The 13041-nt window shown below is 57.3% G+C and overlaps 1 protein-coding gene across 3 annotated transcripts in view; it reads left to right on the top strand.

Annotated features, from left to right (window-relative positions):
* Positions 1 to 11574, top strand: part of THEM5 (thioesterase superfamily member 5) — a 15887-nt gene extending 4313 nt beyond the window's left edge. The window contains exons 2-7 of one of the 3 annotated variants that reach the window (XM_011377691.2): positions 5567 to 6468; positions 7281 to 7482; positions 8461 to 8599; positions 10568 to 10678; positions 10953 to 11077; positions 11393 to 11574. In XM_011377691.2, the coding sequence (XP_011375993.1) occupies positions 6346 to 6468; positions 7281 to 7482; positions 8461 to 8599; positions 10568 to 10678; positions 10953 to 11077; positions 11393 to 11436 (744 nt within the window). In that variant the 5' untranslated portion in view covers positions 5567 to 6345 and the 3' untranslated portion in view covers positions 11437 to 11574. Of the gene's footprint in view, positions 1 to 5173; positions 5248 to 5566; positions 6469 to 7280; positions 7483 to 8460; positions 8600 to 10567; positions 10679 to 10952 lie in introns of all 3 variants that reach the window. The other 2 variants (XM_023521854.1, XM_023521853.1) reach the window with 2 other exon arrangements.
* Positions 11575 to 13041: the final 1467 nt, after the last annotated feature.

The raw sequence follows: 13041 nt of genomic DNA, 5'->3' as shown, positions 1-13041 counted from the left end.
GTGAGTGCTCTGGTGAACCTGGGTGATGAGGTCTCGGCCCAAGGCCTCAGGTACTACGATGCGGCCATCCGGGAGCCTAATCCACCCAGGAGATTCCTCTTTCCCTCCCCGCTTGTCGCATAGCTCAGCTTCCCCTGGAGTGTAGGTAGGGGTGTCTGTCAGCACTCTGGGCGGTAGGGCTGGCGGAATGTCAATCGGCCCCACTGGTTTTCGGGCGGCCTCCTTTGCTGTCTGATCAGTGAAGGAGTTGCCTTGTGCTACCTCAGAGCCCGAGTTCTGGTGCCCTGGGCCGTGGATGATCATCACTTTCTTTGGCAGCCAAATTGCCTCAAGCAGGGCTGGTATTTTTTCCTTATTCTTGATTGCTTTTCCTCCCGAGGTCAGTAGCCCCCTTTCCTTATATAACGCCCCGTGTCCATGTGCCGTGGCAAAGGCACAGCTGCTGTCCGTGTAAATGTTAACAGTCTTGTTTTCACCCCACAGCAGAGCTTGAGTCACTGCTACTAGTTCAGCCCGCTGAGCTAGTTCCACGGCTTAGGGCTCGTGCCCAGATGACAGTCTCGGTGGTAACCACTGCAGCCCCAGCATACCTGACTCCTGAGACGAAGCTACTCCCATCCGTAAATAGAGTAGCGTCCAGGTTCGGCCAAGGGCTGTCTGTCAGATCCGGTCTGGTGCAGGTGACGTTCTCTGGGACCTCAAGACGGTCATGTAGGGGTTGGCGAGGGTCATCGTCAGACAGTAGGGTGGCTGGGTTGAATGCAGCAGTTTTCAGGAACTGTACGTGGGGTGGGTTGAGAAGCAGGACCTGATACTGGGTGATTCGAGCATTGGAAATGCACCGGTCCGGTGGACTGCGAAGCACTGACTCAACTGTGTGTGGGGCGATGACCTGAAGGTCTGCCCCAGTGTCAGTCTTAGGGCTTCCTTGGTGAGGATTGCAGTGGCAGCCGGCGCCCTCGGACAGTTGGGCCATCCTGCTGCCACGTAGTCCAATCTTTTGGAGAAGTACGCAACTGGTCGCTTCCAGGGTCCTAGGATCTGTGTCAGGACCCCTTTCGCGATTCCCCGCACCTCGGTACCAAAGAGCTGGAATGGATTTTCCAGGTCGGGCAGGGCGAATGCAGGGGCTGTGGGCAGGGCTGCCTGCAGGGCTTCAAATGCCTCCCTTTCTTCCTTTCCCCAGGCTAAGTCCTCTCCTTTCCCTCCGGTACTGGTGTACAGGGGCTTAGCTATTTCTCCGAACCCCGGAATCCAAAGCCTGCAGTAACCTACTGCTCCCAGAAACTCTCAAACCTGTCGCTTGGTGCGCAGCTGGGGTATCCTCAGAATAGCCTCCGTCCGACTAGAGGACAGGGCCCTTTGGATTGGCTCCTTGCATGGTGGCAAGCGGGACCTTGGGCATCTTCTTGGTCTGTGCTCTATCTACCTCATCTCTATTGTTGAATACTCGGGCTCTCTCGACCAGCTCAGACAGGGTCTTTCCTTCAAACCCTTCCATCCTCTGCAATTTCTTTCTAATATCCGGGGCCGACTGACTGACAAAGGCTAAATTCACAGCCCTCCTATTATTAGGGTCCTCTGGGTCAATAGGGGTATACAACCGGTACGACTCTAAAAGTCATTCCAGGAACGTCACCGGCGATTCATCCTTAGCTTGGATGACCTCGCTTACCTGAGATAAGTTAATGGGTCGTCGGGCGGCAGACCGGAGGCCCTGGAGCAGAAGCTGGCGATACCGTTGGACGGCCTCCTTACCTTGGTCGGTGTTGGGGTCCCAAGGCGGACAGGTGTTCAGGAAAACATGCTGGACGTGGGCCGGATCGGTGGAAGGCTGCCCGTTGGGCTCTAATACCATCCTTGCAGCCCCCCTCAGGATCCGCTCCCGCTCCTCTGAGGTAAACAGGACCTGGAGGAGTTGCTGACAATCATCCCAAGTCGGCTGGTGGGTAAAGAAAATAGTCTCTAGGAGAGAGATTCATCCCTGGGGTTTCTCTGAGAACGAGGGGTTCTGGTGTTTCCAACTGTATAAATCGCTGGTGGAGAAAGAGACATAGACCATGAATGGCCTCTGGGTTTCTCCCCCAACCGGGGGTGCCAATTGCCGAAGCGGGGCCAGGACTGCTGCCTGGTTCGAGGAATCAGGAGCAGGGTCAGGGTCTTGTGGGGGCCGATACACAGCTCCAGTGCGGGTGTGGGGAGGGCTCCAGAGAGGTTCTGCCTCCCGGTTGGATGGAGACAGGAACGGGTTATGAGGGGAGTAAGGGGGAGGAGTAGTGATCTCGGGGTCCTCAGGGAGTTCCTGTAAGACAGGGTAAAGAGAGTTGGGTGTCTGGCCGGACGGCTTCTCCTTTTGCCCCTTCGGAGCTGAGAGAAGGGTAGGCTTGGGAGTCGCCCTTGACTCTTGACCACAGTGGCAGCCCTTCAAGTACTTGGGGGCATCGGAAACGATATCGACCCACACATCGATATATGGAGCCTGATCAGGGTGGCCGGGATCTCTGTAGATGATATCCGGCACCTGAAAGGCTGTTTGCATGTCGAGTGACCCCTCTGATGGCCGCCCTGTTCCAAATGTGGGCCACTCTAACTGGCAGAACCTTTGGAGGTCGAAGGGAGTGACATTAGCTCTGTAGGCTTGGGCTCGTCTCTTAAAATCCTTAAATTGGTTAAGGAGGCACTGCAGAGGGGTAGGACGATTCGAGGAGGAAGCCTGACCCATGTTAGTAAAGACAGGCAAGAAAAGAGAAAATCTCCACAAAAGCCAAATAAGCCAGGGCTAGGATCAGCCTCTGACCTAACGTCCAGTCAGGCAGGGCCACGGAGGCCAGACCTAAGGAAAGAATCGAACTAAGTAAACTTATGAAGGCTAAAGCAATAGGAGGGTAACGGTACATTCGGCCGATCCGGACAGACAGACACAATACAGACGGACAAGACAAACTACAGGTGACACAAAACGCTAGCGCACCAGAAAACTGAATACCCGGGGTCAAGTCTGACGTCTCAGACCTTGACCGGACTAGGGAAGGATTGCTGCGTCCAGCCTTCCTCTAGTTCCCTTTAGGGCCCGCCGACAGACAGGTCCAAGCGCAGTCTGACTCATCGGTGAAGCTGATCCAGATGGCTCGTGCCCAGCTGTTACAGAATTAAACCTTTTTGTCCACCTGCCCTCCTGGGCGAGTCTGCCTGGCGTCCGGGGCTGAGGAACGTCTCTCAGCGGCCATCCCCTGGACGGGCAGGTCCGGGCAGGTCCTCGCCCAAGGCAGCCGGAGTCGCGGGTCTTAGGAGATCTCCCCCGCTGGAGAGATCTCGCTGGGGCCTCCAAATGTTATGGTGCGAACGATTCTAAGACCCACGGAGCCAATTGAGATGAATTATGAGCCTTCATTAGCCGCCGGCGACTGACTCTCTACCACGCAGGGTTAGAAGAGATCAGCCCCGAGCTTCTAGAGGAGGCAGCTTAGAAAACCTCCAACTACATCCTTGAATAAGCACATTACAAGAAGCAGAAGTCAGCCGTTAACATTTTGTACAAAAATAAATGTATCCCGGGAAACTCAGATCAAACAGGGCCTGGCAGACGGTTTTATCATCTGCATCTTGGACTGTTGCGCTTCTCCTGGGGCTGGCGCCTGGAGATGTCACCTCCCTGTAACTGGAGAATTCCCACTTTTACAATTTCAGAAGCCAGTAGAAAGCAGTGGGTCCCCAGGTTACCCACAGCTTCTGAGTCGGCTGCAAATCGGCCGTTCCTGCCACCACACCATCCTTGGCCTGGATCATCTGCCAGCACAGTTCCCAGAGCTCGGGGCAGCTCTGAAGCTTCCCCGCTTCTTACAGAACGAAGGCTGTGATAAAGGACACAGATGAAGAGCCACACGGAGAGGGACCCAGGGCGAGTCGTGGGACGGCTTCAGTCTCCAAGGAGTTGGGGTGTGCCGACCTGGGAGCTTTCCAAACCCCACACTTTGGGAGTTTCATGGAGGCTTCCTCGTGCAGGTGCATCATTCATTAACTCAGCTCCAGACCCTCTCCCCGTCCTGAAGGATGGAAGGAGCGGCTGAGAGTCCCAAGCTTCTGATCACGGCTTCGTCTTTCTGGTGACCAGCCCCCACCCCCGGAACCCAGCCAGAGTCACCTCATTACAACAAGGGACACTACTTTCACCCCGGAAATTCCAGGGATTTAGGAGTTCCCTGCCAGGAATGTAAAAGAGGAAATTCTTCGGTTACAGGGAGGTGACATCTCCAGGCGCCCACCCCAGGAGAAGCACAACAGTCCAAGGTGCAGATGATAAAACCGTCTGCCAGGCCCTGTTTGATCTGAGTTCCCCGGATACATTTATCTTTGTACAAAACGTTAATGGCTAAGTTCTGCTTCTTGTAATCTGCTTATTCAAGGATGTAGTTGGAGGCTTTCGAAGCTGCCTCTTCGGGAAGCTCAGGGCTGATCTCTTCTAACCCTGCGTGGTAGAGAGTCAGTCACCGGCCGGCTAATAAAGGTTCATAATTAATCTCAACTGGCTCCGTGGGTCTTAGAATCATTCACGCCATAACAGAATGAGGGGCAAAGGCCAATATCTATTTTTCCTGTGATCTCAGAGGGTGCTACTTCTCCAGTCAGGTGACAAGAGGTGCAGATCCGCCCCCACCCCCACCCCTGGGCCATATGGTCTGCAAAGAGATTGACTGTGTGAGCGTGACCACACAGGCCCCACGGGGCTCTCGGGCAGTGAAACAAGGATCTCCTCTCCAGGGTCAGCTTCCGGCTCCTCTTGGGGGGATAAACATTGCCCCCCTCCCGAGCTTGCTGGGTCAGCTCCCAGGCTCCGGGGCCCCTGTGGAGCCCCTCCCCCCCCTCACTTCCTCCGACTCCACTTCAGCCCCTTCCCCTTCTCTCTCCTGTCTCTTCCTGTCCCGTCTTCCAAGTCTTCCAAATCCAGAGTCACCCGGAGAGGCTGGCGGAGGGAATGAAGCTGCCCGGCACCGTGGGGGGCCTGGGACGGGCAGAGGGCGCAGGTGACCGCCTGCTCAGGCCAACTGCTGCAGCGCGGGGGCGAAGGTGCACACTCCCCAGAACTTTCCACCTACCCAGAGATCCCCAACCTTCTGTTTCCTACGAGACTCTCTGGTTCCAAACGTTGGCAATTCATTTACATATTTTTGGTTAGACCCAGAACCTGAATCGATCAAAACACTGGTTCCCTCAGTCCTCGAGGAATTTGCGTTCAAAGCGTCACAAGAGGTGAAAATATTTATAGTCTAGTCTCCTAGCCAAATACAGAGTGTGGGATAAAACCTTTACATTTCCATATTAAATCAGTTTGGTCTTTCAGAACCTACCAAAATGTCATCATTATCATTATTATAATTCCACCTGTGCACCGTTCTGACCCTTGGGATATGCGTTATTCTAGTGAGCTAGAAACTGGTACTTTTACTTGAAAACTGGCAGTTTTAATTCAATAGAAGAAACACTATCACCAAAACAGCCCACAGCCCTGCAGATCCTGGCTGAGCGCCCCTCGCTCTCCTCCACTCAAAGCCATCCATCTTTTTTCCAGGCTTCACGGCGAAGAAGCCTCCACTGCTCCACTCCCCACGTCACCCCAGCACGGTCTGCCCTCATCACCCCTCCTTGGGGGGTCTCAAAACACCAGAGTGCCCTTGCCAAGCTGCTTCCTCCTAAATGATTTTCTGTCCTCCCCTCCAAGACTTCCCCCTTCGGACCCCTATGCCCCGTGGGGACCAGCAAGTGAAGCCTTCCTGTGCTCCCCCTTGTCAGGGGTAAAAGAGGTGGGTGGCTAGGGGCTGTGACTTGGTTTCCTGAGTCCCAGAATCCCACCAAAGCTTGGGGAGCACATGCCACAAATGTTCCACCAACACACACACACACACACACACACACACACACACACACACACCCCACTCCAATCAAGAGACAGCCCTCCTTACCTTGGGTTCTCCCACCGAAGCTCCAGGCCAGCTCTTCGAGCCCGTGCTCTTTCTTCACGCACTTCCCTGCTCCTTTAAGAAACACTCTTTTCTGAATTGGAGCTGGTCCTGTTAGGTCTTCACGCCTACACAGCATCCGCCCCATCCTGGGTGCAGGGTGTGGCTGGGACCAGATGAAGGCCCCCGCATCTTCAGGTGTGTCAAACCAGTTCCACCTTGCCCCGAAATAAAAGCTGGCTGAGGAAAGTTGCGAGATACAAAAGAGAGAGGCCTGAGAGAGAGCCACACTCACAACCCCAAAGCGCCACTGAAAGGCACACACTCACTCGCCTGGCCGCTTCCTCAAGAGTCAGCCGGCAGCCTGCGGACTCCCATCCCTGTGCTCGCTATGATAAGAACGGGCTTCCAAGTGGCAGCGAGACTGGGCCACCGCAGAGCCCTCCCCGGTGGCCCCCGCGTCCTGCCCGGACTCAGCCCCACCTCAGCATTCGGATCCTCCGTAGACTCCCTGGTGAGTGGGTCCCCAGCCCAGCAGGATGGATGGCCCTTCTCCCAGGGGCCTAGGGCACAAGGAACACCCCCAAACTCCCCTTCCTAGATCGTGGCTGGCATAGGTGGGCAAGGTACTTTGGGACCCCAAGTAGCCCAGACCCAAAACTAAGACCAGGAAGACCATTTCTTCCCAGTCTGCTTTTATGTGGCCACCAGGTGAGTCGCTTCCCTCCCATGACACTGGGAGTGCTGCAGCTGACTCGAGGCATCCCCAGAGGAAGGGGCCTGTGTGTGGTCCTGGAGAGTGGCTGACTCACTGCCTGCAGCTGGGACTGGCGTGTGAGCACCTGATGCCGGAGAGGACCCCTCCTAGTCCCACAAATGGTACCACACCTCTGTGGAAGCCCAAAGCATGCCACGACATGCACACAGCTGTAGACAGAGCCGAAGTAGTCCCTCAAGTGAGGGAGTGGTAGCCGTGGCCTTCGCCACCTGTGGTCAACCCCCTAGAGAATATAGTGTCTCATGAGGGGCTCTGAGCCGACCTTCGGCTCTCACGCTCACAGCCTGGCAGCCTTAGCCATCTTGCAGTTTCCCCATCTGTACGATGCGGCCAGCGCTAGCAGCTCGCAGGTTTTAAAACAACGGAGCAGATGCCCACAGGGGTCTCCAAACCCTGTGCAAGGAAGGAAGATGGGCCATTTCCCTCAAGGGACTCTGGCGGAGGGGACTGAGGGGCCCACGAGTGCAGGTGCACACCACCCAGAAGTCCCACAGCCCATGCAGCAGCTCCCAGGAAGCTGGCTAGCCCCCCTGATTTTTCCTGCCCAGGTCTCAATATTCTGCCCGAAGAAGACAGATTTGAAGGATTATGCCCTTCCCAACCCCAGCTGGTGTCCGGACATGCTGAGCCTGTACCAGGAATTCCTGGAGAAGACCAAGACCAATGGCTGGGTCAAAATACCCTCCTTCAAGTCCAACAAAGACCACCTCCAAGGGTTCAAGCTGCCATCCACATTAGCAGTGACCTCCGGTAAGGCCTGGCCTGAGAGGGCACCAGGACCAGGTCCCAGCCGCCCAGCCCAGCCCCCTTCCCTGTGCTCAGAGGCACTTGGGAGGGAAGGTCACGAGCCGCCACCCGGGTTTCAGCCAGGGCTTCATTCTGGTGTCTACCTCCACCCTCCATGCCGCAGCCCCAGGCAGGTAGACGGAGTGTCCTGTCCACTCTCCAGCACCCCCGCCCTCCATCTGAAGAGAGCGCACCCTAGAGGCACCACCCAGGAACTGCCAGCTCTGCTCTCTGCCATCCTGCCTCATCCCAAGCCCCCCTCCCCCACCCCAAAAGGCCTCGGGGGCCCGTCCCCCACCGCAGGCTCGGGCATGCCATCGCGGCTCCGCCTGGGTCCACGACGCCAGCGCTGAGACTGACAGAGCCTTCCGCCTCCAGACTTCACGTGCGCGTGCGCGTGCGCGTGCGCGTCAGCGTGCGTCCACGTGCTCTTGTCGCGCTCATCCGTGCAGGTGGCCTTCCTGCCCCGGGACGAATGGGTGGTGCAGCAGGCAGACCACCCCTGGGGTTTATGGCACGAAGCAGGGGCGCCAGAGTGATTTTTTTAAAGGAATTTGTAGCCATCCATGAAGGACATAGTTGCTGTGGTTGTCTTGGTGGGGCGGGGGTGGGTCAGAAGTTTGACTTATTTCACTGTGTGAATGACGTGAGTTACATTTTTAATTTCCAGTGTTCGAGGTCTGTGAAAGCCTTGACCTGTCCCCGACCCCCTCTGCACCTCACCCAGGACTTTCTGAACTTCCTCAGAGTTTCTCCCTCCAGAAAGGGGGGTGGGGTGGGGACAGGGCGGTGCCTCTGGTCCCCGACAGGGGGCCTGGGTGTCCTCTGGTCTTCTCCTCGACCCGTGCTTGAATGGCCTGAACGGCCGCCCTGCACCCGGAGCGGGGCCCAAGCCTTCATGCACCCCCTTCTCCAGCTGCGACACCACCTGTCTCTCCACAGACAAAGACGACAGCCGCCTCTTCACCAGGTGCATCCAGGTGGAAGGACAGGGCTACGAGTATGTCATTTTTTTCCAACCGTCCCAGAAGAAGTCCGTCTGTCTTTTCCAACCAGGTCCCTACCTGGAGGGGATCCCAGGGTAAGACTACAGGCTGGGACAGGGTGGGCGGCCTTGACCGCGTCCTGGGCTGGGCTTCACAGGTGGATCCTGCATGCACCAGGCCCCTGGGGCTGTACCTCTCCCTAAGGAGCCAGGTTGGGGGGTGCACTGGGCTTCAGCCTCACACTATCAGGCCTGGGAGGACGGCCGGGTCATCTGGTCCAGTCCCGCTGTGCAGGTGAGGGAGAGCCTCCTTATTGAGTCTGGGAATTTTCCGGTAAGAAGGGGTCTCAGAGGCCGCTTTGAGAGGAATGTGGTGAACTTGGAAGAGAACAAGATCTAGGATTAGGAGCCGGGCTTCCAATCCCGCTCTGCCACCTCTGGCCTTGGGACCCCATGCAAGCAGTTTAACCTCTGACCCTCAGTCTCCTTATCTAAAACCCAGGGCAATGATACCTATTTGCCAGAGTGGTACACCATTGTGGGCCGACGTGTACGTGCTCGTGCGCCATAAAGCACGACATAGCTGTCAGACACCATCTGTCCACACCACGTGTTACCCCAGGGCAAGCTCAGACACAGAGGTAAGGTAACTTGCCCGAGGTAGCACAGTCCATCAGGGTCAAATGCAGGACTCTAGTCCAGGAGCTTGCTCTCTCCACGGTGCTCTGCTGCCTCCAGACTTGGAAGAGACTCAGGAAAGAACTCGCTCTGGACATAAACACATCCACAAGATCAATCAGGCCGGCCCTGAGCCTCTTGCCAAAGGCCTAACCACCAAGTCCACGGCCGTCTGCCTTCTCCTCCATCCCTGTGTCTGCTCTGGACAGTCATTGAAGGCCGTCGATGGTGCCAGAGCTCCTGCAAGGGAGAACAAGGAGGGGGAGGAGCGGCTGCAGAGTGCCAAGGTCTGAGAAGGACTCAGGACCAGTTAAGCAGAATTCAGAGACTTAGCAGGTGTCAGCACCTCTGCAGGCGGCGGAGAGAGACCTCAGCCCTTGGTCACCGTGGCCGTCTCAGAGGCCTCTTCTGTGGGGACGCCGCTTCCCCCACGAGTGCATGCGGACACTGGGGGCCTAGGTCAGAGCCCAACACAGGCCCAGGATCGCCTCCCTTTTGAAGAAGATAAACCCCAAGAAGGCAGGGATGGGGTGAAGTGTAGCTGGCTCTTGTTTAGGGGCTCGTGGAGATGGGGCGGGGGAGGCAGAGAAGCACCTTGCAACGCTGAGGCCGGTGGACTGGGGGTGTCCAGAGAAGAGATTACAGCTGGATTGTAAACACCCCGTTCAGCCCACCTCCCGGGTAGGGAGGGTCCTAGCTGTTCTCTACTGCGTCTTCCCTGTGTGTCTTCCGCTCTGCTTACGTTAGAACGCTTCGCTTCTGACGCTTCCGGTCACCAAACGCGAGGATTTTCCCCATGCCACGCAATTTTCTGCGACATCGGCTGGGTGTCCTGCAATTTAACTCAATTCTAATACTGTCTACCTGGAGATAGTGTCACATCCCACAGATGAAGGGCTCGGTCCCACAAGACTCCCCCCACTCCAGACGTTGATCGCGAGTAGTAGGTCCCCAGATGACTCACAACTTCGGTCCAATTTGGCTACAAATTAGAAGTTCCCACAACTTCTTCCTCGGGTTCAATTAATTTGCGAGAGTAGCTCACAGAACTCGAGGAAACACGTATTTATATTTACCGGTTTATTAAAGGCTGTGACAAAGGATACAGGTGAACGTCTAGGTGAAGACTGAACTTTTCTGTTAACTCTATCGGAAAAAAAATTTTTCCCGGTGAAATAAGTGAATCGTGGCAAGCGGTAGCTAACACATGCTGCAGCCACGTGGCAGGAAGCTCGGCCGGTTGTGACAGGTTCGATCGGACGAGATCGTGCTGTTTCCTTTCCTTTCCTGGAGAGAGGCAGAGGCAGGGTGGCTCCACACAGGGTTGCGGGGTCGAAGTGTCGGGGGAACCCTGCAGCCCTGGCCTCGCTCCCCGCCCCATACCAGGTTTGCCCACGGAGGGTCCCTGATAGCCTTGGTGGACGAGGCCTTTGCTAAAACTGCCTACCTGGCCGGAGAGGGGCTGATAACGATAAGCCTCAGCATCAGGTTCCAAAAGTAAGTATGGATCCCGGGGGTGTTGGCCAAAGTCATGGCCCTTTTCAACAGTGAGGGAGTGGCCATCCTTGGCAGCGGGAGTGCTGAAGGCGGCCTGCCACTCTCCTTCCCCGGCCCTCCGACCCCGGGAGCTGGCGGGTGGCCCCTGAGCCCAGAGTCCCTTAAGTCCTTGAGGCAGGGTGGGACGAAAAGAAGGATGGGGGACACAGGGGGGTAGGGAGGGAGGCCAGGGGATCACGGTGGCGGGGATGAGCTCAGCCGCCTCCTCTCCCAGCTCGATCCCCCTGGGCTCTCTGGCTGTAATGAACATCGACGTCGAAAAGATTGAGGACCAGAAGATTTACATGAGCTGCATCATCCAGAGCAGAGACCAGCAGACAGTCTACGCCAAGTCCTCAGGTAAACAGGTGCTTTGGCCCCAGTTCCTGTCTTGCCACCTCTACCCCCAGAGCAAGCAGAAGGGAGGGGGGTGACAAGGACCCAGTCCGGAGCTGGGCTCGGTTTTCTAGCCGGGGACTGGGCACGTCCTGCAGACATGGGTGAGGGAGGCAGAGTCGCCCCGGGATTTTTTTTTCCCCTGCGTGTGAGTTGCCCACGCTGCACCACAGGACAGGGGCCAGGTACTGGATAACTGGATGCAAATGCCCAGAGCGCCCACCGAGCTCCCGACATCTCCGCCTTGTCCCTGCCCCTCGGCTCGCCCTTCTCCTGCAGGTGTTTTCTTTCGGCTGCCTCTGGAAGAGGGGTCATCCCACTGACAGTCACCATGCCTTCAGGAGAGCCCGCCCCTGCCGGCCCTGCCTGCCTGGACCCGCCACAGACCAGGGAAGGGACCGGTGAGGCGAGGGAGGGGGCGCTTTCCTCTGAGTAAATAAAGTCTCACAGCCCCGTTTTCAGCCCAAGACCTTTCTGCAGTTGGGTAACAAAACCCTCCCTAGGTGTCCCACACCCGGCCTTCTCAGCTGGAACCGACTGGAAGAATTCACCTGCCAGGCTCCTGGCACTGGGTGAGGTGCCGAGCACACCGCAACGAAAGACAGGACCCCTGGCCTCGAGACACACCACCTCGAGCCAGGCAGAGTCACAGTGTCCCCTCAGCTCCCCTCACCCCACCCTGGCTGCTGTCATGGGTGTAGTGCAAACCCAAAGGGAGAAAGGGGTCCATTTTACTTGATGAAAGCGATCAGAAAAGGCTTTCCAGAGGAAGCTCTGCTTGAACCGAGTCTCAAAAGTTAAGTGGTGTTCACCAGGCAGGCAGGGGACAGCAAGAGCAAAGGCACAGAGGGGCGAAAGAGCACGGTGACCTCGGGGAACAGGCAGGGCCTCAGTGGGGCAGGGGGCCGGGGCAGGCCACCAAAAGGGTTCATAAACCCTGCTGTGGAGTTTGAACTCTGTCTTGCAGATAACAGCCACTGAAAGTCACTCTGTCTGGTAGCCATTGGAATGGCTCCAGAACTGGGATAATAGGGCCAAGGCAGGGTTCCAGGGAGGAGAGCTTTGCAGAAAATGTGATTTGCGTGGCCATGGCTATAGGCTTCACCTAGGAGGGCTGGGGCGGGGCCAGTGTGGCACCAAGGGATGGAAGCTGCTGGCCCCTGATGGCCACCTCCCTCTCTGAAGCAGCCTTCCTCATCTCCCAAGCAGCTCAGGCCCAACAGAGGAGGCCAGGGGAACGAGGTTGGCTCACTGCCAGAAACCGGGCTAGAGGAAGGAGTTAAGAAGGCCTGGCTGATGGCCGCAGAGACAGAGCTGTGTTTATCCAGGAAAAGAGGTCATACGTAGGCAGTAGGCAGCACAGGCCCATGCCAGCTCCTCCCAGAAGGACTGGGCTGGGGGAGCAAGCTGGAGAGGCTCCGCACGCCTCCAGGCCAGAGGTCAGGACCCAGCGGCGGTCCACAGGTGAGGCCTGCAGTCCGGGCGCCCGCCAGAGCCCACTGTGGGCTCCAACAGCACACGGTGGGTGACGGTGCCTCCTGGGGCCCGCTGGGGGTGGCAGGCAATCAATGCTGCCTTTGTGCTCCAAGGTTCCTCAGGCAGAAAGGAGTAGGAGGTGGCCAGGCCCTGCCCTGCAGAGTCAGGCCACGGTGGGGCTGGGGGGTGGGGAGCAGCACCGTCGTCAGAGCTTAAGGGGGGTGACATTCTGCGCCCCCCACGTGGAGGGTACGGGGGCGGCGCGATTTCTTGGACCAGCCCTGGGCTCTGCAAGGCAGCAGCCAGGTGTGCATCCGGTCTGCCTCTGGCCTGGAGCGACCTCGAAAGGCAGAGGAGCTGGAGGAGGCAGGTGAGCTGGGGTGGAAGGATGGCTCAGCCCAGAGAAGTCCGCGGGTGGGACAGGGGAGCACAGCCCCGGCCAGGCCAGCGCC

The sequence above is a fragment of the Pteropus vampyrus genome, unplaced genomic scaffold (genome assembly GCF_000151845.1).
Source record: "Pteropus vampyrus isolate Shadow unplaced genomic scaffold, Pvam_2.0 Scaffold319, whole genome shotgun sequence".
Classification (NCBI taxonomy): domain Eukaryota; kingdom Metazoa; phylum Chordata; class Mammalia; order Chiroptera; family Pteropodidae; genus Pteropus; species Pteropus vampyrus.
This window is presented reverse-complemented; position numbering and strand designations above follow the sequence as displayed.